This window comes from Scleropages formosus, chromosome 8 (genome assembly GCF_900964775.1).
Source record: "Scleropages formosus chromosome 8, fSclFor1.1, whole genome shotgun sequence".
NCBI lineage: Eukaryota > Metazoa > Chordata > Actinopteri > Osteoglossiformes > Osteoglossidae > Scleropages > Scleropages formosus.
This window is the reverse complement of record NC_041813.1, coordinates 18,325,869-18,351,985: the sequence shown is the minus strand read 5'-3', so window position 1 is coordinate 18,351,985 and position 26,117 is coordinate 18,325,869. Positions and strand designations below refer to the sequence as shown.

Genomic DNA, 26,117 nt, shown 5'->3' with positions numbered 1-26,117 from the left:
GTCCCTTAGTGAATACTTCAGGAAAGTTCGAACTGTCAGAAGTTGCACAAAGATAAATACCATGTGGTTCAAACTGTCAGTGTCTCTTGATGGATGCATCAGTTAATATGTGTAGGCCATCTGGCATTGGCATGCCTTCTGATTAAGAACACTGTGATCAAACTCATCCTTTAGCGATCAAGCTTATCTTGTTCAAAGTCCTTTTTCCCTGGATAGGAAACTCTAACACACGAACAACCAGAGATGGATTCATTAAGGTGCTTGTTCTGGCTCTCGAATGTCATGGAAAATTAATGAAACCCGTCCATTTTCATCAAGTCAATGACGCAGATGGCTTTTCATTGCTATGGGGTGTGTGGATGGAAATAAACTTAGGAAAAACATGATCGCCATCATCACTAAACTGTGCGCTCCCATCTAACGTCAATCTTTAGTTAAACTTTTAAAAAGTTCTACAATTCTTGTTGAAAAACAGAGTTAGATGATTTACTTTTGTCATCACATGGTGGATGATTATTCTTACATGCCTGGCAAGGAAATGTACTTTATATCTGTTTTCCACAGCAGAAAACCCCTTTACAAATATGACTAACTCAAACGTCTAACTTTGTTATACTAGAGAAGTTTGGACTGCATGGTAATTCCAGAAGATCTGGTCACTCTTCTGGAATTGTACACACCCCAGCAAAATACTGTAACTTTTTGTACTTGTATTGTATTGTAAATGAAGGTTGTTGCGATTTCTCGGTATACCTTTTCTGCCTCTGTGTTGCTGTGAGCTGGATCTATTCTGTTGCTTATAAAAACAAAGTTCTATAATTCATGTAAGACTTTTCAAGAAGACAAATTTAACTGAAAATATGGTGAAGAAAAGAGACATCTGACTGTAACTCAGAGATAGAGTTATAATCTACAAGATACACTCTCTCACAGGTAAAAGTTTCACAGGACATACCAAACACACCACGCAGGCAGAAACACCTGAAAACAACGTTAACACCCTGTGAGGCGTATCATAAGTTACTTACATAATAAATATTCAAACAAATAAACAATATTTGCTTGTTTTCTATGCTGATTCCGGGGCTGCAAAAAATCCATCCTTGATCTCTCTAGTTTGCTGGACCTTACAGACACGTTACAGAAATTTCAGTATCACTGTAAGTCTGAACACGCTTAAATGCTGCGCAACAAACCAACAGCACACTCTCAGTTTCGAACTTGCTGCACTGCAATACATAACATCTTTACTGGTTCCCAAAAGAGCACTTTTGCACAGTGCAATACAGCGAACTTCACATATTTATCGGAGGCAACGCTTTCATCTTGGAACATCTGTGAGAACAGTGATGGGGGAAATCAGATGAACTGCTGAAATAATTGAAAAAGTAATAAATTATTTGTTTGCAGATACCGGGTCCTGCACGGGGAGGCTGTGTGGAGGGATGGCGGAGGGGATCTGTAATACCCAAGCCCAGCTCGCGCAGCCAATTAAGCAGATCTGCTCAGACCTTGGCGTTCGCCTCGTTTCTCTGTGCAGGAGCAGCTCAGCAGCTGCGTGTCGCTCCAGGGTGGAGGACGGGAGACGCAAAGAAGACACAACTGACTGTTTTTAGCAGGGATGTCCTTGGGCAGAAGGGGCTAAAAATATCCCTCTATATCAGGGGGATCTTCCTGCTCCAGCTTTCACCGAAGGTTACCATCCCTCACTTAGCGGAATCTGTAAGGCATCGTACGGGTTGGAAACCTTAAAGCCTTGGGACCTTGGGATTTAAACAGGTCATCTGTGGGTAATTTCCTCACAGTTACCAAAAGAACTCTGACACCAGAATCACAGCCCCCAGCAGGACTATCTCTCATGGCTGTTTACAACAGCAAGGAAGGAGAAAATAGGTGTGATATATGGCACCAAGTCACATAGTCCAGCTAATGCTCATAATGAATCATAATTCGCAGTTTTAATATATACTGACAGTAAACTTGGCATATGCACAAAGCTTTTAACCACTGGCTTACCTTTAAAGACCAATTATAGAAAATTCTGCACCATAGATCCCTGTTGCTGGTCAAGCTCTTATATTTTCGTTTAAAAGTACTGGTTACAGTGAACAGATTGTTCCCTGGTTGCAGTGTTAACTATTTAGTGCTGAGGAAAAAGGAGGAAGAGGAGAGGCCCAATGCTGGAGCACGGGATGACTCACTGTGGAGAAGTTCTGTGGTCCACACATCTCCCCGCGATACTTGCATGAGAGCAGCATGTCGTCCAATTGGTGGCTCAGCCTGTCCATAAACTCCAGGTTGGTGCCCTCAAAGTGGCGTGGGGGCAAGAAGAGGCGGAAGTCAGAGAGCTTGTGGAACCAAGCCCGGCGATCCTCCTGCAGCAGGTCCAGGACAAGGGGCCGTGCAGTCCGGTTGGCTAGCAGCAGCCCCAGCCAGTGTCCAGCGAAGTACAGGTCGCTCTTGGTGAGCTTGTAGAAGCGAACTGGGTTATTGTTGCAGATGGTGACAGTGGGAAAGGGTAGTTCCTTGGCCCACTCTGTGTGCACCTTGGTGTAGGTGGGGAAGGAGAGCCAGTGAAGGAGACGGTTGGAGGACCAGGAGAGGAGCAGGCCCAGGGAAGTGCATAGAGCCAGGATCCAAAAGGTGCGGCGCCCGATGGAGGAGCCTCTTGCGCACACATGCCGCAGGCCGTGCAGGCGTGTCCTCGGTACTGGGGCCTGTCGCCGTCGCCGTCCCCTCCGGGCCGGGGTGGCTCCCCGCTCGCCACAGCGGCCCTCCAGTGCCATGGCTGCCCAGAGCACAGCTAGAGCAGTGGGAACGGCATCATCCCTCAGCCAGGCCTGTGGGTCTGGGGCCCACATGAAGCTCCGGGGCAGACTAGGCCCCCTCAATGGTTACCTGGGCCCAGCAAAATGCCCCACCTCCACCTCACCCCTGGACAAGCATGCTATTGCAGGCAACAACACACTCTACCGGCTCCAAGATCCAAAAGCTCAAAAGCACAGAGATGGAACAAACAAGGAACCTGGCTGAGGGACCACTCTGCTGATGTCAGCCTACTTGTTGTCCTCTGTCTGCCTCAGTGGGAACGGGCTCTCTGCCCTCTCATCGCTACAAACGAAGGATTTGGCAGGGACGGAGCCCGTCCTGTTGTCCATGAGGAAGTCCGGTACTCGGGACTCCCTTCCTCGTTGCCGTGGTCGCCTCTGTCCACCCGATTTCAACAAGGAGCGAGAGCGGTGTGACAGAGCAAGAGGGAAGAGAGAGCGATAGAGAAACACAGAGTGAGAGAGAGAGAGAGAGAGAGAGAGAGTGGCAAAGGGGAGGCGAGAGAGAGTGAGAACAGAGGAGGAGAGCTGTGGAAGAAAATCTAGGAGAAACGGGAAGAGGAAGAAAAGGATTAAAGTAAGAAGTCTTCCAGAGGGAGATTTCCCCAAACCGGCAACTGGAGCAGCTCAAGCCTGGTGTTGAAGCCTCAAGTGAAAAAGGTCTCAGTGAAGCTCACCGCTGTCTAGCCCCCGCTGCCCGGAGGGGACCAGGCTTGACTCGTTTCCATGCCGACGCTAACAAGAGCCTCCACGCATCGCTGATTGCACTTTATCGCTGCCCTCCTTTTCCTCTCCTTCCTCCGTGTCGCCGCTCCCCTGCTAAGCATAGACTCTCAGGAAGGAGCGTTTCATGTTGCCGATTCACAGGACTTCCTCTGTGCCTCCGTCTGTCGCTCCTGCTACCGGCGCGCTCATCCTTCCCCACCTCCTCTTTCCCAGGGGTTTCCAGGACAGGATTCAGTGCCCTCTTCTCTGGGCATCCAGAGCTGGCTTGCTCTTCCCGGTAGCTGTTGGGTCAACCGTCACCAGTGTGGATCTGGTCCCAAAGCGCTGCGGGGCGATACTCTGCCGCCCTGTTCCCCGTTTGGAACTTGTCATCCAGCCCTTCTTCCTTTTTCTTTGTTTTCCGTGTCCCTTCTCTGAATATGTCAGCTTCTTTTTAATACGACCAGGATGTAAACTTGCTGTCACTTCGCCATGCTTCCACTGGTCAACGCCGCTGCACTGTCAAGGAGTTGAACCCTCAAGCCTCATGCTCTCATCTTTGATCCCATCACCCCACGCTTTTATCATGGGATCACACTGAGGTAACAACCCCCATGGGGTGCCTGTCCTCATGGGGGGATGATGGCATTGACTTGTGTCAGCCTCCAATGAGCTTCAGCATCAAATGGCCCTCGATCCTGGCTGCTGGGCAGGCGCTCAGAGCGTCGGTGCCACACACTGTCCGAGCTTTCCTCCTCACTGCAGAAAATGCAGCGTGTTTCTGCTTGGACTTTCTCCCTCTCATTTCTCCATCCCTCCCTCCCTCCCTCCCTCCTCACTTCCTCTCTCCCTCCCTCCCTCCTCACTCCCTCTCTCCCTCTTCCACACACTCGCTCACGTACATAACGTGCACTCGCTGTTTTAATTTCCATCGGTTATTTGTGCACTCCCGCACGGAAACAGATAACCCGGCATCCGGGAAATTAAGACAAGAGGAGAGAGAGGTTGTCAAAGGGGCTACAGGAGCAGACAGAATAAAATGAATGCTTAAGAGATATGCAATTAAAATATTATCACAAGGAAATCCGCGCTTGCCTACCACAGGTTTGGCAGCAGCAATTATTATGCTATACCCTAGTATAATATACCCCTCCCAGGAAATTCCCTCAGTAGAACTAGTCATCTTTAGGCAGCCGATATTTCAGGACTTTATATTCTTGTTTGACTGATTGACTTCCTTTGTTCATATTCTTCCTTACATTAGCAATATAGACCAAGCTAAAAACTTCTGACAGATGTAGTTGCACTCTCAGGCTGCAAGATTTTGCAAATCTCTTCCCAATAATTAATTGGTAGGTGACAGGAAAGCATGAAGAATTTGACACATGAAAAATAAAAACAGCAATGTGTTTTATTCAAAAAGCATCAAAGGAAGACTGATGACAGAAAATCTTCATCCGTTTACGTAACGCTAACCTGAGGGGTCTCGATGAGGAACATTATTCTACATTGCAAGCTTTTGCAGCTAAATTATACCTCTTGACTCTAATAAACCAAGAATTTAAAGGCCACAATACAGCACCTTTACTTTTTCTCCTCAGTGTAATCATATAGAAGTTCCGCAATTTATGTTACTTCTGTGTTCAGATATTTATTTCAGCCATGCAGGTTAATCATCCTGATCAAGGGTACAATACTGTTTCTGATTCCGGGATTTGATCCCACAACCTTTCGGTCAAGCTCACCATCTGCTGCTCGTATGCATTTTTGAGCTTGACCACAGGGGCCAAAAATATCTACATTTTTTATCATATATTTACATAAAATTTCCTTCCGGTAGCTTTGGAAAATCTCGGAGTATAGAGAAATAGTAGATAGTGAAAGACAAATTTGAAAAGCCATGAGGAAACAAAATGAAACCTTTGATGGACAGAGTCATTAGTTCAATATGTGTTTATAATTACATTGTTACTTTAGTAAAGATTTTAATGCTTGGTTAAAAAAAAAAATTTCATCATAGGTGCTATTCTTTCATGAAACACACCTACTGATGAGAAATGATTATATAACCTATATAATATTTTAGCCCAGAGACTTTCCTCAAATATAGCCTCTAATATATCTTCAATTCATAAACAACAACATAGACTACAGTACAAAAATCAGCGAACTGAAGAAATCAGTGATATATTTCATCCAGTTCTGCGACTGCTCAGACGTCTTCATTACAATGTGTGACTATCAGGGAAATACAATTGAAGGACAAATGGAAAATGTCACAATTGATGTTTTTCAGATTGAGCGACTGCACGCACTTTGGGATACATTTATCATTTTGGAGCAGCATCATTCCTCCAATTTCACCACACTTCAGCAACACCTCAACACTTTTTACCTCTGACTGCGTCATTTAAATTTGTCCAGATGTTTAGTTATGTCGAAGGTTAATCTGTTCACACCGGCAGGCCGTGGCTTGCTCACGCACACGTGTGCTCACGTGCAGCCGGCCCTCGCGCCACGTGATTCTGCAGCAGAGTGAAATGGACAGTTAAGCCTTCAGTGGGGCGGGGAACACCATGGGGATCTAATCAACATAAATATCCAATTAGCAAACATAATTAACAATCATCAGGGCTGCAGATAGAAATGAACTGCAGGCCGAAGCTTTTCCATTTTGACCAGCGGTAAGGGACTGTGTGCAGGAGCAGGGAGGGCATTCTGAAATCCCCCAAAGCCTGATGCCAAAGCAGCAGAGGTGATAAGAAACACAAAAACAGCCTGCAAGGGATCCCCCAGTGTACGATGATAGTGATGCGATACCCGTTTCTCCTCAAAGAGGCATCACAGGCTATTGTAATTGCTCTAATCGAAGGGACAGGAGTGAAGAAAACAACCGGAGTCAATTTCCTTTGATGGGAGCACACGGTAGCTCCAGTCGGCTGGAAAACAAAAGAACATTTCTACTTTATAGAAACCCTCCCTCCCTCCCTCCAGGGTCCAAGTGCACCAAGCCACCCACCTCCAACTGTACAAGACATACTGAATTGAGGAATAAAGGGGATAAAGCAAAAAGAAACTCTATGGTTACAAAGCTTAGATCTTAATCTACCCTTTGAATAATGATGTCTCCGATCACATTATATCGATTACTTTCACTCTTTTGTTATGAGATATTTTTCACATTTCCTTGGAACTGCAGCTGTTTGGTAAATTCTGGACACACTGACTGTGTGAAGATTATATCCATATCAGTGCTTAAACTCAGCCGAAATAGCATGCCAGCCTTTTTCCATAGACTGGTGATGACTTAATCATCTTCAATACACAAATTCTTCTCATATATTCAGGCACTTGCATTTTAGCCTATATACACCAAACACTTTCCATTATATGTTTAATACTCGTGTACTTGTTAATTTTTTATCAATTCCAACAAAATAGGATACAATGAAATTGAACACAATACAGGCAGTCTTGCTTAGTCTGTCTTTAAGTCGGACTTTGACGTTAGTCGCAACAGTTAGGTATGGTGGGAGAGAGAGAGAGAGAGAGAGAGAGAGAGAGAGAGAGAGAGAGAGAAGAAAGAGCATGTGCGTGCAAAACATTAAAGAAACATTAATGCTTGCTTTTCCATGTTCATTGGCATTTCACCTTTCGCTTTATTATTTACTCTTTAGTTTCAGTCGTGATGGCTTCCTTTTTCTTGGATGCATCACCATCATTTGCATCACATTTACGCTTTGGTGCCATGGTCAGGAAGGTAAAAACAAAAAAATTAAAGCCAAATACAGTAACACAAGACACTGTTAATGGGAAAAGAAGAAGTCTGTACTACCTCGGGCTCACGTGCCCCGCCCGCAAGCCAACAAACTGCTGTAGATGTGCAATGAATGTTTGGATGCGCTTTGGAAAGTAGCGCCCGTTCATTATTACGAACGATTGTATATACAGTAACTCAAATTTGTTTATATAATAGGCTTAATCAGAAAGTTTTCATTTGATTGTTACTTAAGGGTGACAAAAAAAAAAAAAAAAATCAGCTTCCATTCAGTAAGGGGGTGGTTCGTAAGTATGTGTTGCACGTAAGTCGGACGTTCATAACTCAGGGCCTGCCTGTATAAGATTTTTCATCTGAACCACAGAAGGGCTAGGAATACCAAAATGCAGTACAACTATAATATGAATGAACGTATCGCTTTGACAGGCTAAGTGTTTTTATTTTACTTATTACTGAAAAGACAACCTGTTTTGGGCGATTGTGCTCATTGCTTACAGTTACAGGTCCATGCCTCTAGGGACACTAGCGAGCAAAGGCATCTCTTTGTGTTCCGAATCACAGTTACCCTAAACATCATTTATCTGACCAATACAATCTAGTGTGCCTATACTAGTCATCACAATTCTAGATATAGTACTTACTGCAATCCTAGTACCTGCGTGTGAGGACACCCATAGGCCTGTTTGAGGGTGGCAGGTTATAGAACATCAATATTTATCTCTCAGGCAACGATTTGCTGTTTTTGCAACTACCCGAATAACAATATTTTTATTGACGTGGACCTGTGGAAAACTGATGATCGGATATAAAGATTCTTTCTTTTATTGGTTTATAACAGTGGTGGAGGCCTGCAGACAGCTGACATTGATCTGAGTCTGAAGGAGCAGATGCATTTTCTGCGTTTGTGAATACAAGAGGAGCAAATACACAGCACTGCAGACAAAGCAAGCGAAAAATTCAAGAAAAACAAACGGAATATGCAGCTATCCAGTATTCACAGCACTCCAGATAACAATAACGGATGTTGATGTACGGTTTTCATAGCACCTTTACAGTTGAGCGGCTCACTCTTTACACTTTGATCTCGTTGCGCCAGCTTTTATTTTTCATCGCTGCAAACATAAATGCAGCAAACAGTTTACACGCAGTCCCTTTCCTCTCCTTGCTTATCGGTCACCCAGGCAATCAATCTCATTAGGGTATGATTGATTGCATTTGTGGAGGGTTGGCAACTGTGGGCACTGGCCTTGCAGTGATTACAAATGCACGGGCACTGGAGAGCCCTGTCAAACCACGACCGCGTAGGGGCATGGTGCACAATCCATGGAGCAAACAAAATCCCTTTAGATTGCATTTATGTCCTCACATAATGGTTTTTATTTTTACTTCACTCAGTAGCCAACACATATATATAGTGAACTGGTTTTATCCATTTTACAGATGGATGCTGGTTAGCTTAAGGGTCTTTTATGTATAAGGGTGCCCCTGCATCTTGAACCCACAACCTTCAGATTCAAGTGATTCAACGGTATGCTAGTTGTGTTTATGAAGAAATAAATACTATTTTCTTTCAGCAGGTGATGCTACTGTAATTCATTTGGAAGGAAAATATCTTTAAAGGAATTCAATAATTCAGTTTGAATAACTTTCATCAGTTGTACTCATTTGCTATCATTATCTAACTAATGTGACTAAATGGCTGAAAGCAGGCAAACATGATTTAATCTAAATGTTCTAAAGGTGTTGAAAAGCACCTTACAGTTTACTGTACATTAAGATGGACAATATGTTTATATTCAGTGTGAGTTCTGTAATATTATTAATTTTGCTGCGGTGAAATGTGTTATTTAACAAAGTTTAATAAATTGCCTACTAATGGTAGTTAGTGTGAATTAAACAGAGAAATATATAAACAAGATTAATTTCAGTACAATTCTGAGATAATTTTGTGTGCCAGTATCAATACAGCACATAAATAAAATTCATAATTCAGGCCTATACCACACACATTCTGAAACCGCTTGAACCAAGCAGGGCCGCAGTGAGCTGGAGCCTAACCTGGCAACCCAGGGCACGAGGGGACACACCCAGGACGGGATGCCCATCCATCACAAGGCACCCCAAGCAGGGCTTGAACCCAAGACCTGTCAGAGAACGGGACCCCGCCAAACCCACTGCACCACCGCACCACCCTATACCTGGCCTCTTGTTTTACAAAGTAACCTGAGACAGTATTATTGCAGATTAACAGTTATAAAAAAATTCAAACAGTTTATCTGCTTAAGGTGACAAATCACAGGCAGTTAACAGTGAAGGTCTCTATGGTACGGCTGGATTTCAATTACATGAAATTAATCTCGGGATCGACAAACTCGGGATCGATAAACTCAGTGGGTCTGGAAGTCCGTTCGTAACCCGATTTGTTCATACTTACCACAAAAGTCACAATAAAAGCATAATCATAGAGATTAATATGTCTTGCTGTAACAAAAAACAGTAACAGTGTTCAAATAAAGTCTTATCGATTTTCAAGCTGCGTGATAAACTGCTTTGAAATGACTGAGAATGACTGTGCAACCTCCTTCATCTTGCTTGATAACAAACAGAAGCAACAAAAACTGACAAAGTTAAAATGAAGCGGTTCCCAGTCCCGACTGCGTGTGCTTTACTGACACCCATGGGCTCAGTGGATAAACACAGGTCACCGTGGCTCCACAAGACACGGAAATTTACAACAACAGATTTATTTCATTCTTAATAAGCAAACAAATAAAACTGAGACGTGTCTTTGAAACAGTTCAGCTGAATTATGAACAGACTGTTTTTCCATTTAGAATTATAATATTTCAACATATTAACTTAACATTTAAGCGGTACGCTTGAGTAGTATTTTTCAGGTGGTAACTTTGCTTGTATTTCTCTATATGTGGAAGGTGTTAGGGACGAATTTTCTTCTGTAAGATCTAATTTTAATTTGATCTCAGTGAAAACTCATAGGCGGATACTTTTTGAACAACGGACTTGGGCAATGGCAGCTGATCGCTTCTGAGAAATGCTTCAATTTGCTATCCTTGATTTACATTTGCAGTTCCAATATTAATCTGTGTTGCTGCCCTTGTTTCTCTTTGTACGTCACTGTGACCCAGTCCAATTTCTAAAAAAGCGGGAGATTGTTCCTTGGGAATACGTAAATTGTTTGTAACACGAGGAGCCAGTGAAACTAAAAACTGAGATTGAGGAATCATTTACAGTGAGACGGCTATAATCCGTGTAGATTGTGAATGAAGCACTAATGTAAAGCAAAGATTAATAAATCATCCATTCCTTTATAGCAGCCATCTCTTCAACAGACAGACACCCACTGACTGAAAAAAGCTCTGATGTTAACAGTCGATCGTAGCTGTCGCTCGTTCGACTCGGCACAGGCAGGAGGGTTTAGGAATACGAACAGAAATGTGCGCAGCGAGCTCTGCTCACATGTGACGTTAAAGCTTTTTCCTGAAACAGGCTGCCAAGCCACACTGGGTAATGACAGCCCGCCGCGTGAATTTTCTGGGGTCGGCCATCATCGCAGAGACAAATTCAGGCTGTCACACCGTCCCAGGTGCCACTCTGATAACTCAAAAATGACACATTTTAAATACGCAAGAAATATAATTCGATAAACCGACCGGATGCAGCCACGATGGCAAGGAACACACATCAAGTTAACTTTCTTGCCAGGTTACAAAGATTGTGAAATTACTTATGTGCAGTTTACAGTGCCTGCACTGAGCTTTTTGCATCTATAACACACTGAGGAAAAGTTAAGTGTTTTTAAAAATCCACCAACCCGCCGGCTCGCCTGCCTCTCAATGCTGGTGGAGAACATAATCTCCGGTAGAACCGTGGACTCGCAACAACAGGGGGATGGGGTCAAGAAGCGGTTTCACATAATGACATCGAGCACCATGTGCAAAATGCTAAACAGTGCAGATGGATGGGGCGAGACAGATTCAGGGCAACCACGTTCCTTTCGCTGTGGCCACGAACCACCAAAAAATGCGTCCTGCTAATTCAGCTGCAAATTGTCATATCATATATATATATATATATGTCTGTGTGTGTGTGCGCGCGCACGCCAGACCATTACTCAAAGCTAGGAGAGTGAATAATCATGGACAAGTGCAGGCCTGCTCAATGATAGCACTCTAAACATATTTATTCATTTAGCTTTCCTCCAAAGTGATGTACAACTCAGAGTAAACAAGATGCATTTCATTAAAAGACAAAGAGCTCTAGATGCAGACATATGATTGTCAAAGCATAGTCAGTTTGTCTAGGACCACCAGTTTTGCGCAGTCGTTGCATATGAAATTGAGTGGGACAACAAATGCGGAAGCGACTGCGTACTTTATTAAAAATTTATTTAGCTGTTAGAGGGTCACAAGAGAATTGGGTCCAAATGAGATGGATTTTGAGACCCTTGTTCAATACTGAGGGGATTCAGGAGGCTTGAGGGGCAGAGGGAGCTTATTACACCTTGTTGGAACTAAAACACAGAACCAACAGGCTTTCAATTTTGTACCGATCATGAGTGGAACTACCAAGGGGCTCCATCAAGTGGAGGAGCACAGCACTATTGTTGGGGAATAAGAAGTGATCAAATGTGGGCGATATCAGGGTTCAGATCCTTTGTCTTACAGACCAAAATCACAGTCTTAAACACCACAGAGTACAATAATTCACAAAATATATCTGCTATCTACGTGATATGTAGTCAGCAGGAAAGTTATTTAAAACAAAATAAATTTAATTTGCAACAGGTATAACTCATGAAACTCAACATGCCTGAAAGTGAACATTCATTTTTGAACTAATGACTGTCAGGTCAGATGAAAATCAAGAGAAGGGGCCAGAGTACCCTTCCAGAAAGATCAGTTACACACTGATTTGAGTCTCATTCACTCTGTTAGGAAGCTGGAACTCTGTGGCATATGCACCAACCAGTTGACTCAGAGAATCTACTCAACTCTTTAGTCATTGTTCAGTTAGAGATCATAGTACCAAGACATCAAACCACTTCCTCCATCAGTCAAGGGACCTGGATTCAAACCCTCATACTTGCTGTAGTTCCGTCAGTCAAGGTACTTAACTTGGATTAGTGCTGTAAAAATGACGTAGCTATATAAAGGTGTAAATAGTCATATTTGGCTGTCACGTCAAAGATTGCACGTCGATCAGATGCACCTGCAGTGCATCGAGGAGACGGGGCATAAAAGGGCTGCCCCGACATCCCAGGTTGCAGAACCTCATATGAGCAACCACAGTCTCCACGATTGCTTGCGATAGCCAAAGTTCTCCACGCTCCTTGTTTTCCCATCTCCCTGTTCCCTCCCAGTACCCCCCGTTCTGATCTCCCGGACCCTGACCTCCTGCGTTTGCTTCTTGAGCAAGATTCTGGTTTTTCCTTCTGGACGACATTTGCTAATCAGTGACCTCCTGCTTGTTTTCTGACTACTCTTTCGTCCGCTCCTTGTCTGATCACACAACCGAAAAAAGACGTGCACCTGCGTTTAGGTCCGACGCCTCACTTCCTGGTGGCTGGAATGGCGATAGCTTAATGTCTGACTTAACATCTTAAGTCCCTTTGGAGAAAACTGTCAGCTAAATGAATAAATAATGACTCATTTAATGAGCAAGATATCAAGTAATCAGCAGCGGATTAAAAAAAACCCACCAAGTCATCAAATAAAAAGTAATCACTGATAAGTTAAGCAGGTTGCATCATTGTACTCTTTTTTTGTCCATGTTTCAGAGATTTCCTTGACACACATTATAGGAATGCAACCCAAAACTCACGTAGTGTTATTGTTGGAACTGATATATTTTACACATTGGTTACCTGTGCCTAAAGATGGTGATGTGACATGTATGAGTGGGCACAATGCTGTGTTCATTTTGCAGCTAGTCTGTCACACTGTGACTGGCTTCACCTCACGCATGGAGGGATGTCGCGGTATTGGATTGCTCCCGCTTGGTTTAGGTAGTACCCGACCAGTTTCATCTTGCTTCATGAGCGAGCAGCATGCGGCAGGACTTCCTTATCTCAGCATCCCACCCTGGATTTATTCAATTCCATAAACTGCTCGGGCAGGCTGCTACTGGAAATAAAAAGACTGGTTTTTATATTTGGCTGTTGGTGTTTGGAAAAAAAAAAAAAAAAAAAGCTACTGAGATAGATTGCTGTTCAATTTTTTGGCTTGTACAAGCAGCATTGCTCAGGACACTCACAAGCACATCAACCATCTGAAACCCTCCCATCCGGTTGCTCCTATATCCAGCCCTCCAGATTGGAGATTGTTGAAGGGGAGGCCGGGCTGCTCTACCAGGCCATGTGCAAGAAGTAGCCCTTCTTTCCACAGCTTGGCCTGGAGCTCTGGCCATAAATTCCTCCAGGGTCCATCAGCACTCCTGTCAGGGCCCTCTGGATCCCAAATCATCGCTGCTTAGCCGCACGATTTACGCCGCCTCTGGCATCAGTGAGGTCCAAGTTTGAAGCTCCTGGGAGTGCATTCTGAACAGCATGTTTGTATAATGTTTCCCTCCTCTCGGCTTTGTTCGACAGATCCTTTAGCCTCCATATCCACTTCCATGTGTTCCCAAGATTGGCTGGACATATGCATAAAACAAGAACAGCAACCTTGCAGTGTTGGAAAAGACTGGCAGATTCTAGTTGTGAATATATGACTGGACTGAAAATTGCCTCGGCATGGGAGTCGCAACGTGCCTAATGAGACAGCGAGATCCTTCGGCAAAGAACAACATGACGGGGCGAGGACAAACCCGACTGGCACAATTTCAAACCTACAGAGGATAGAATATTTCTGAACAAACCCAGGCACAATAAATTGTCAATGAGCTGTGTGGCAGCCACTGCCCAACTCCAGTTCCCCATGTTTGCGTGTGCCATTTTCCCATCCCCCGAGCCTTTCACGCATAGGTGGAACAGGGTGAAGATAAATCTCGTTTCCCCTCCTGTGTCAAACACAGAACCACTTTCTACGATGATTAAAAAGCAGGGCGGTGAAATGGAGAAACTGTTTCAAAATCTATCCAAAGAACTCCGTTTAACAGAAGTGAATAAGTTGGATTCTGTGTAGCCCTTTGAGTTGCAAAAAATGATTAACATACCCGTCTTTACAGGAAAGAGGCTGTGGTAACAGTTAAATGAAAGTAAGCTTCAGTTCAGATGTCGGCGGGAAGCCGCAGCCCACAGCAAACTGGAATTTCATGGGAAATTAATTGCATTTTCAGAGCTTTTCTCAACCAATGTGCATTCAAGAGCTGTTTGCTGCTGGAACACAACTGCAAAGACACCAGTAAAGCTACCGCGTTTACACCCTCCAGTCAAACGCAATTTCTTATTTTGTTTGAGTGCTTTCCATGAAAACAACATTCTAAACTAATACAGATAAAGTATCATTCAAAAGGTGAGTAGACCTGGACAACAGTTGTATGGCATGAACTGGACAGAAGAAAGAGAGTGAAAAACAGACCAACCCCAAAGCGTTCTATAGCTCTAGGAAATTAATTATAATAACTGGCGAGACATGCTCTGATCAAAATTATTCACTGGACACTTCCTAAATAATAAAAACTTACTTCCAACAAGAAGAATCAATATGTATATGGCATTAGTGAAAAGTTAAAGGTTAAAATATATTTAAATTAGACCAGGGACACTACTACTGCATGACCGTCTCTGACTCTGAGTCAGTAACCTTGCGTGCAAGTCTGTGCCCTTAGCCACAACACAAGCTGCTGCTCAGTTGTGGCTAGGTTGCCAAAATCAGAACAAATTAATGTATAATCTTATACTCTAGCATGCCAGCGTGTGCTATGTTTGAGGTGTGACAAGGTGAGGGGTGAATTTATGCATAGTTTTCTTTCCCATAGTCTTTAAATAATAGCAAACAAAGCTCGGCTGGCTGTTCCTTAAGAAACAAACAACTACCCAGCTTATGACAACAGATACAAGCTCAGAATATAAACACAACTTAAATTAAAACTTTAAAATAACATCAAATTCTTTCTGACCGAAACTCAAAGTTCAAACTTTTATTCACAGCACATGGTTCTCCTATATGTCTGTCCTTTAGGATCCAACTTCTTCCAAACTGGCCATACCTGGTGCTCATTTCCGGAGAGCAAACCCACGCCAGGTGTAACTGTGAGTGTACTCATATATAGCGAACATGGGCAGGCTCACTTTCTGCTGGTCACATTTATGTCACGACAGGTAATGCTTTGCACTGCTGAGTTTTTTTTTTTTTTTGCAACAAATACATACATACATACATATACACAAACTCTTAGCCCTTCCACCTGCCCTGCACTGCCTGTTAACCCTCCCAGTGAGACAAGAAAAGAAAGAATTAACACAACAACCGAAACATTAAAAATATTACATCAACACATATTCATAACACAGCCTGGGTTGATGGAAAGGGTGCCACCCCAGCCCCCTGCTAGAGTGTAAAATATTTTTTTCCATCGACTGGCCATCCTTCCATCCTTGGCAGATAACCTGCAAAGTACCCAGCTGAATAAAATAGCTGAATTTCCATAAAGATCTAGTGTACAAACTTAAAATTGTAAGTAACTTTGAACAAATGTGTCAGATGAATAAAAGTTAATAATAAGAAAGCAGCAGGTCCAAAGGTTTAAATCCCAAGATGGTCCCTGCAGCCAAATATGTAAAGTAAGTTAGAGCAGCCAGCTGCATAAATGTACATCGCAATAATAACCTATCTAAATTGGACTGGATCAAAGCATTAGGAAAACGATAACCATAAGAGGAAATCATTAAGTAACTAATAACCAATGTTTCTGCTCCACTTCTTTTTTAAAACTTCAACCAGTGTAAAAGTGCAAAAAAAAAACAGACGAGAACATTAATAAAAAACTAGGGGTGACCCAAGTTTATACTGCAGCACTATAGGCCATGCAGTTTTTCAAGGTGATGCATTGACGATTACCGGTCCCTGCCTCCAATGCTAATAATGTCTAGATTTTCCAGCGTAATTACAGTGAAGTGAACACAAACGGTTGGGAGCATTAGCACTGCCACTAAAGTTGTAAATATTTAATGCAAGCCTTTATCAAATGTGGGAAGTGCTCCTAATGCCCATTAGAAGCCAAAAAAAAACTGTCCTGTTTAAAAAACGGAAGTGTAATTAAAATTTTATTTACTTATTTATTCATTCTTTCTTTCCTTCCAGAGGAACTTGGTTGGATAATTGCTTCAATCAATCATCACTATGAATCAGCAGCAGCCAATGAAAGTGAGGGCATCATTATTTAATAGCATCCTTGGCTGGCTAGACAACATTGACTCTGACCAACGGGAGAACTGGACCGTTTGAATCTCTGCTTCCCAAAGGCATCATCAACCCCTGGTGCTGTCGCTTTGCATGAGGCCTGACTGTGGTCACGGAGGCCCACTCTTATAACACATTACTCTCTGTTTGCTTCCTTCACTGATCATGTGCAACTGCATTTAGAGCACTGCACTATCCCGAGGAATAAATTCAGATTTAATCATAACCATTGAACTCGAAGCACCACTATTCCCCCCTGGAGCAAAGGACTTACCCTGAATTACTCCAATATTATTATTATTATCATCATCATTATTATTATGTCATATTTAAAACAGAAACATATCAAACAGTTTGACAAAATCTGTAATATTCAGGTACCTGTAAAGTTAATAATAATAATAATAACAGGTAGCAGAAAAAAATTTTTGATCTATCTTCCCTTTTATGTCTAAATTAAATACAAAAACAGGAGCTGAATAAACAGAATGATATGGAGCATTTAAAGTATGAGGTACGTGCGTTTCAAGAACACACCATTTTGCGTTATATAAGGGCTCTACGTGCACTCTGAAGATGCATGGACATCAAGCGGTCATCCTTGTGGAGTTAATGGGGTTGTGGAGTTATTCCTTTCAGCTGCTTCGGTGAATTGAGCATCACTTAATGACCGTTTCAATGAAAAGCAGCACCTTTTCAGCACAAACTGTATGCGCAAATGAAAAAAGTCAAACACAGCAGAGAGCACGTACAGCTTGTGCCAAGTACTTGACAAAAACAAGTGCCCATTATGAATGTACTCAGTAGATGCTTTTAAAAGTCCAGGTTCAACAGCTGAATGCCAGTGACTTTTTGATTTTGTTTAATTTAATAAAGCGCATAATGCTTTTGATAGGTAACAGTTATATCAGCGTATCAGTGCAGAGGTCCATGTTAACAATTATAATTTTCATTTCACACGGCACAAAATCAACTTCTCAAAGACCTTTACAAAAAATAAGACCACGCAGAGTACAAATAAATAATAATAAAAAAAAAAATTACATTGAAAAAAACAAAGGATAAAAAGCATATAAGGAGGGAATAAAAATAAAAGAGACAATGACAGAAAGGAAAAAGGAGGACACAAATGTCCTATCTGAAGGGCTTTAAATTAAAGGGGCTGACTGAGCGCTCTTCAGATCTGAATGTCCCTTCTTGCAAACGAATGTTGCACAACTGTGTTTCTTTGTGTGTGTACTTTCTTTGACCTATGGCGTTTATCAGCAGTGTTGCCATTTCACCATGGTAACAAGCCCTCAGCTGTGCCGTGGAGTTGGTAATTGACAGCTGTTAGAAAGGGTCATTATGTGCAGAGAATTATATCTCCAGGAGGTAGGGAGAAACTTAACTATTTAAAAAATATGTTTATGTAAAGATTTTTTTTTTTTTTAAAGTCAGGGAAAATTAAGCAGTTTCTAATTATGTAATTAGCACTTGCGTATAATTATAATACTTGCCATGTCTTTGGCAGAGACATCTTGAACAACCATTCAGTACCAAAGCAATGTAATATTTGCAGGGCAATACCACAACCTTAGAAGTAGCATTACATTCTGCATGACACATTATTAGTAATATTTAACCAATTTATCTGCCCTTCCGGTAATACACTGTGCTACCTACAACAATTTACCAACTTATATTGAATCAGTTTAGGGGCCTTAAATGGGTACTACAGGAAGCACAGGGATTCGAACCCAGGTCCTTTAACCGCAAGGCAACCACTCTAACCGCTATACGGCTGCCACTGGTATAGCAAGTGTGGCTATGAGAATTGGAAAGAAAAAGTATGTGTGTGTTTCGGCAAACCACAATCAGCAGTGGGTATGGATTTGACTCAGTAACTTTCTGTGTAAAACAACCATGAAAACAACATGTCGGTACAGGCGGTCCTTGCATTGCAAACGAGATCCGTTCCTAAATCTGTCTTCAAGTCGAATTTGTACGTAGGCATAAATTCAGTAACACACGCGAGACACCGTTGACAGCAACGTGGCCCGAGTCAAACTGAGCGAACAGGAGACTGAGGTGTGTGTGTGTGGACCCAATCGCGGGATCTTTGTTGTCGGTACACAAGGGAGCAGGCGAGATTCGTGGTCCGGGACAGGCGTGGGTCGGTTGATACGCAAACGTAGGTTTAGGGGAGAATCCGATGTTGTAGTAGAGAAGACGATGCAAGCGTCGGCAGCCGTGGACATCAAGAGTGAGAAGGAGGGATTGAGGAGAACGAGCAGCTTGGAAGGGCAGGTAGGTTGTCGTGGGTTCACTCGAGCGCTGGAGAGACGGGTTTCTCAAATGAGATTCCTTAACCAGGGTGTGCAGGTGTGGTGGCTTTATACCCCGCTGCTCTGATTTCGGGCAGGTGCGGACGTTTGGGGCAAGGTTGTGGGCATGACAGGAAAAGATCTAAGTCTTTGTCGTACCTTGAGCTCACGAGCCGATGAACCGCTGTAGATGCCCAATGTTTCGATGCGCGTCGCAAAGTAGCCCCGGTTTGTTATTGCGAACCATTGTGTGCCGCTCGAATTTTTAATATAATACGCTTTACGAGGGGTGATTCATAACTATGGATTGCATGCGTGTCGGATGTTCGAAACCTGGGGTCTGTCTGTAAAAGGAAAAAAATAAAACTTGCAAAATGAAGACCAAACAATGAATATTTGGGTCAGTTGTCCCACCCATGAATCAAATGCTCTCTCCCTACAAAAACTGCACGGATAAACACGCATTTGTCTTCAGTTGGCCCGTTCTTTAAAATTAATAATAGCCTTTCCGTTCTCCGGAGAGTTCATTACATGAAAGTCTTGCTCCAAAAAACAAAACACTTTGCTTCAGGTTATCGTTCTCGTTGCAAGCATATTACCGTAAATTACACTGCCAATGTATTTGCATCATTGTAAAAAAAACTCCTACTAATAGTATGCTGCTAAGCTGGACTTACTGAAGAAATGAGGGGGAATAAGCTGAAAAATGTTAAAAGTCAGAAATTGTGCTAAGTATTAGGTTCTTATCAAAATTTTGCATCCAGAAATGAAAAAGGAAATATCAGTTTAGTTGCTGCGAATTACCAAGATGGGAAGTGAGACGGAGCAAAACGCTGGAGGGATTTTTATGCCGAAAAATAGCCCATTTCTGCGGCCCAGTTAGAATCAGCGGGTTCGACACCTTCCCCCTGCATTATCCCACACACATCCTAGGCAGGTCTGCGTTGGAGGGGTGAGGACATGTGGCGTGACTCATGTCCAGCTGTCTACCCACGACCCCCACCCCCAGCAGGATTCATGTTTAAAAGCATGAAAGACAGGGCCCCCGTACTGTAAGAGGGCATGAATAAAAGATGAGCTCAAATTGTTCCAGCGGCTCATCGAATTGACTGGAACAGATTTTCAATTTGCATTTTGTCCGAAAGCATCTAAGCATCGCTTCCAAAACTGGCGGCACTGACGAGCGGTTGGCACGTTTTGGTCCAAGCTCGCCCTGATTGGCTCAAACAGTGGGTTTTTGGATTCGGATTAACAAATCGCGCCGCGTCTGTGCATCCGTTAAAATGAGCCTGTGTGGGAATATTCTTCTCCAAACTTGGATTAGGCACCCTCCGCCTCTCAAGCGTAATCGAGCAACCTTTCGAACGTGGACCCGGATCCGGATACGGAGCCGGTGTCATGTTCGTGTCGTACAGTAATTCCACTTGCAGGAAGACGCAGCCCAAGGAGAGCAACAGTGAAAAGGTCGACATCCATTAGTTAATGGGAACGGAAAGGTCAGCTCTGTTATGACAACATCAGCCGGCCGCTCGTTTCCCGACAGGGGAAAAGTCTGCCGATCCAGAAAAAGAATCCGATGTATAACCCATACATCTCAAATAGGACCTGCCCTTAAGCCTTTGCTTCTCTGCGTTCCTCCCGACATGCCCCAGGTTGAAGGCTTTGTTTATTTAGCAGCAGGTCATGTCTTTGTACATCTCGAACCTCTTTCCTTTTCAGTTTACCTTCTTTAATCTGATCAACCACTCAGAATAACATCAAGACAAAATTAATTTTACGCTATTAAACAAATACATTCGAAATAGTTACAGTAATTTAACAACTCCACTTGGACTCCAAGCACTGCTGTAGTACCCTTAGGCACGGTACTTACTCTGAATTGCTACAGTAAACTGGAGGAAAATCCAAAAGCAGCTAGAAACAAAAACATCACTTAAGTAACTAATAGTAATTACATTTACATTTATTCATTTAGCAGACGCTTTTCTCCAAAGCGATGTACATCTCACAGGAAAAAAAAACAGTGTGTGCATTACATCAACAGAAAGAGAGGCTTGGATGCAGATGCGTGATTCCAAAGTACAGTTAGTTACTTTCCACCATATGAACCAATGTACATCACACGAGTAGCTGCATAAAGGTTTATCTGAATTATTGACAATTCCTGATATTTTTTTTTACATTTACATTACATGACATGAGTAGCTGCGTGAAAGTTTATTTAAGTTACGGTCTAACAATTATGATCTCAAAATCAAGGCGCATGAACATTTACACATTCCATGAACTTCAGAAATCATAGGAGTAGTGAGTCTGGAAGAGGTGAGTTTTAAGACCCTTTTTAAATGTAGACAGAGATTGAGCAGTTCTGAGTGAGAGGTCAGGTGAGGTCGTCCACCCCATCGGAGCCACATCGGGACCAGTAATTATTACTGTTGATCATAATTCATATGAAAACTGCAACTTACAATACAGCAGGGTAATTTTTACTTCTGAATTTATTGGATGCACCTTGTTCAAGGGTACAACAGCAGGAGGTGGGACTTGGACCCAAGTCCTTCAGCAGCAAGGCAGCAGCTCTACTTCTGCTCGCTTGGTGGTCCCGCGAACGAAAGGTAAAGCTCGGAGGTTCTCGGTTCTGGATCCGTTGTGGTGGAACGACCTAACCCTGTCACTCAGAACTGCGGAAACTCTGTCTATATTCAAGAAGGATCTGAAAACTCACCTTTTCCAGATCCACTTCGCCAAAGATCTCTCCAGTTCATTTACGGTGTAACTGTTCATGCATCGTAACTCCGGAAGCATCCCCAGATACAGCCTTTATTCAGCCACTACTCTAGCATTGTACTTGCTTATTTGTGTGTCTTATAATATTTAAAAAAAAAAACGGTGGAAGGGTATCGGGATTTGTCTATCCTGTGTTTTATGCACCTAATAGAACGATGAACCTCGGTGCAGCAAGTGGTATGTAACAAACTGGGTTTGCTTGAGACTTTCATGTCTGCAACTATATCTCCTTCTCTTAATGTAATGTATAAATTGTACTTTTGCTGAGATGTATGTCGCTTTGGACAAAAGCATCTGCTAAATGAATAAATGTAAACGTAACCACCGCACCAACCTATTTCTAGTTCAACACACACACACATTTTCTGACCCGCTTGTCCCATATGGTGTCGAGGGAAACCGGAGCCTAACCCGGCAACACAGGGCGTAAGGCTGGAGGGAGAGGGGACACACCCAGGACGGGACGCCAGTCTGGCGCAAGGCACCCCAAGTGGGCCTTGAACCCCAGACCCAGCAGAGAGCAGGACCCGGTCCAACCCACTGCACCCCCCTCTGTGGCATGCATTTTTTAAAATTATTTTTTAGGTGAAGAAGTTGCACCACAAAGAAAAAAAAAAGTTTTCAAGTCAGGCGACTTATAAAACATGCACAACAGCTTGTGCTCGTGGACTCAACACTCCTTAAGCACCAAACCCAAAGTGTTTGCACAGCGTTATTATTTTTTCATTCCGAGATGAGGGAGCTTCAGACCAGGTAGAGAACAGGAGCCTCCTGATCTGCTCCCAGGCGGCAGAGCTAAGGTGGACACGGACAGCGCACGTTTACACCGCTCAAAATCTGCACCCCCCCCCCCCCGCATGAAATATGGAAAGACGCCTTAAACATACCAGTGCATGTGATCACGGTGAGAAAACGTGCGTTCGCATCCCCTCAGACTTTCTGGAGGATTCTGGCGCGTGGTGCCGTGCGCTTCTGTCAAAACAAAGGGCCCACGAGTGGAGCTCGAGAGCGATCATTCATTTTTCATTGCTTGTACTGTCGTATCCTCTTTGGTTAATTATGGATTACACTGACTACTGAGCGCAGGCCCCGCCGACTCGGCAGCTCGCAAACTCAGCCCCGAACCGAAGAACTGCAATAAACTCTCCATTATATCATTTCTTTAAGTGCAACTCGCTGACATCAGTATCGACTTTTTCACTCGCTCTTTGTCGAGCACGTTCGGGCTTCAATACGAAGGTTTTAGGTTACCGCAGAGCTGTAACGCACCCCATCCAGATTGCTGCATCTCCATGGCGTGCGGTTCACATCGACTTTATCTATTATTCTCCAACTGCCCCTGAGCTCCATTGCCACGGTGGAGGAGCAGAAACGTGGAACTGTTTGCTGTCCAATGATTTAAAAAACTTTAACATCCTGACTGTTGCCCAGGATTTCAAGAAGGAAGAAAGTGACAGCCAAGCTTTGGGGAATTCTGTTTGGAACTGATTCTTTGCAGAAACCAAAAAAACAAAGTCAACTCCAATGACAAAAAACAGAAGTAAAAATGTGTATGTCTTTCAAAATCGCTGCAGTGATCACGTTTCATTATGGAACTCCGTTCATCCAACCTCTATCAATAATCACTTGTTTATTGGAGGGTCACAATGATCCAGATGGTTCCAGATGGTTAGAGGAAACCTGCAAATTCCACACAGGCTGGGCCAAATTCAAATCCACAGTCCAGGAGCAGTAAGGCACTAGTGCTACCTGCTGTACCCACATACTGCCGAAGTATAGAATACCACAAAGTTTGAATGTTTGCAGAAATTTTTGCTAAGAGAAATTTATTAATGGAGACAAGAATCTAGAAACTCTATGATAGACTCTTATATTTAAAAAAAAAAAAAAAAAAAGTGTTATGAGGGAACAAAATTCCTCTTTGCTTTGCCTATCTGAACATATCCCTTTCTACTCTACTTAATAGTTGAAATTGTAAAAAAAAAAAAAAAAAAATAATAAATTGAGAATGAGACTAGGAGACAAATATCATGAGATTGTTTTTTTTTTTTTTGTTCTGTGACACATAGGCACATCAATAAATACTGGACATGAACAATTTAATCATATCCCTTATTGTATAGATGAAACTTTAAGTCGTTTCTTATTAGTTTTTTAACGCATTTTGCTGCTTGGGTCAGAAATGCTCGAAAAAAAGGGTCATGAAGCTGGGAAACAGACAAAGTGAGGAGGGACCGCTGAGCCCCACAGTTAATTAGGAAGCGCTGTAACCAGGGATTCGGCCCGGCGTTCACGAACCGAGGCAGAGCCTCTGCAGCTTTCAGATTGCTTCCTGGGTTGATGTTCCCCGAGAAGCTCCGAGCCTTCCCGGAAAGCGCCGGTCCGGCGGTGTCTCCGTCTCAGTGACACATCAAAGAAGAGCTCCGTTCATAGACGTGTGGCTGTAATTACGTGTTCCTTGGCTGGAGGCATGCGGCTGTCAACGGGTACCCAGGGCCAGCAAACACCTCTTTAATAACCCGACTCCTTCCCTAGTAGCTTCCCATGTCCTTATATGACCTTTAGCACCTTTAAAACCCGCTTGGAAGTGAATATAATATTTAATTTTTTACCTTCTTGCACAGAGATTGAGAATGGCATTCTGCAACATACGTTGGAACATGTGCAACAACAAGGGAAGCACAGATCAGAGTCAAGTCAAACTTGAAGGTGTTCAGAGCATTTTTAACCTGAGTCGGAAGAAAGGATGCGGCGGGGGCGGCGACGCTCGAACCCTGTAGCCGCGCTGAGACGGGACCCATTTCCTAGCAGCTAGTCCGGCAGGGGCTTGGTGCCGGTGTGAGGCAGGTACACCCCCACATGGTGCACACAGGTATTCCTTGTAAGCCATCCATCAAGATCTCCAGCGTTGTGGTGATGAGAGGGAAGAAACTAGGGCTGGAGATGTTCAAGCGCACAGTTGTCCCTGCAGGCTTTTGATGAGGCCATTTAAAGGCGGTAAAGAAACACAGGAGACACATGTTTGTGGCAGTGAAGGAACAAAGGACCTATCAGTGTTGTTTCTGGATGCCACAGACTTCTGATACCACTTATTGCTGTTTAGCCAGTCCTTCCACACTCTCCCTCTCATATTTACACAGCATCCACAGCTATTTGCATTTCCATACACAAACTCGGCTACGCATTTTGCCGCGGAGGCCGTGAAACACGGATCACTGCACCATTTTGATTGGGGCTGGATTTACTGTTACTCGCCTGTTAGCCCGAGCCTGTAGAACAGCCCGTTCTCATTTCCAAAGTCAATGTCGAAAAAGTCAATATATGGTGCGGCGGCAGATCGGGCACGCCCCTTGAAAAAGAGGTGCATTTCCGTGCAATTGCATCGAGCGAGCACCGCCAGCGCTGACATTTAATGCTTTTTAATCTTGCCGCATTCAGCGCTGTGTACTCTTAAGATGATTAAACTGTGGGCCCCTGTTCTAAAGCGGCCCGACTGCAGGATTTCTACATTAATGAGGTAAATATCGATGGACCCCGGCACCGATGAAGACCGTCCATGATGATTACCACCCAGATCTCTTCCATCTTTCGTCCTCGCTCTGTAACTGATGGTGTTTGTCTAATTTATACCGGTAGGCACGAGAGCGTTTCACCCTGCATCCACATTGTGCTGTGTATGTGCGTGCGCAGACCTTCGTAGTGCACTCAGGATGAGCTGAGTGGATACTGAAACTAGACATCTAGATGGATGGAGATCACCCTGCCAAAGGCCAACACTGATTTCATATTCCGAGAGGGTATCAGCTGAACAATTTCATGGAGAAACCTTATGCAATGGCCTTCCTGATGCTCCCCGGCCCTCTGCGGTCATCGCGCGGACATGGTGAAGTCATATTCTGGGAACAAAGCCTATTGAACTCTTTACAACAGTGCCAGTGAACTGTGTGGCTGTCAGATCGTGGCTTTAAACCATTCATATTACCACCTCTATCAGATTGTCCTTGTAGGCCCTCAAATTGGCAACGTCCCCCAGTCTAAAAGCGAAATTACCCCGTGCCAGTGATCGTAAACGTGTCCATCCTGTCACTTGGAAGAACTGCTGTAAAACAAAACAAATTCATGCTTGTTCATTTCTTTCTTTTCCCGTTGTTTCTTGCCCTGTCTTCGTGAGCTGCACATTTTTAGTTACACGCAGAACTGGATTCCTTCATGAAACCGCAAAGGTACCGAGACTCGCGAGAGGCTGCTAGGTAATCAGCGGAAGTATAATTATGATTTAATTTAAAAGTTCCGAAATTTGATCAGGTCTAACAATTTCCCTGCTGGGAACTCTTGATTAAAAATGCAGGGA

The 26,117-nt window shown here is 43.5% G+C and overlaps 1 protein-coding gene across 3 annotated transcripts in view; it reads right to left on the bottom strand.

Annotated features, from left to right (window-relative positions):
* asic2 (acid-sensing (proton-gated) ion channel 2) overlaps nucleotides 1-26,117 on the bottom strand; it is a 216,816-nt gene that overhangs the window by 77,178 nt on the left and 113,521 nt on the right. For 2 of the 3 annotated variants that reach the window (XM_018757222.2, XM_029254020.1), the window contains exon 1: nucleotides 2,202-3,296. The exons of the other annotated variant lie outside the window; for it this stretch is intronic. In XM_018757222.2, the coding sequence (XP_018612738.1) occupies nucleotides 2,202-2,861 (660 nt within the window). In that variant the 5' untranslated portion in view covers nucleotides 2,862-3,296. Of the gene's footprint in view, nucleotides 1-2,201; nucleotides 3,297-26,117 lie in introns of those variants that run through there. 3 annotated transcript variants of the gene reach the window in all.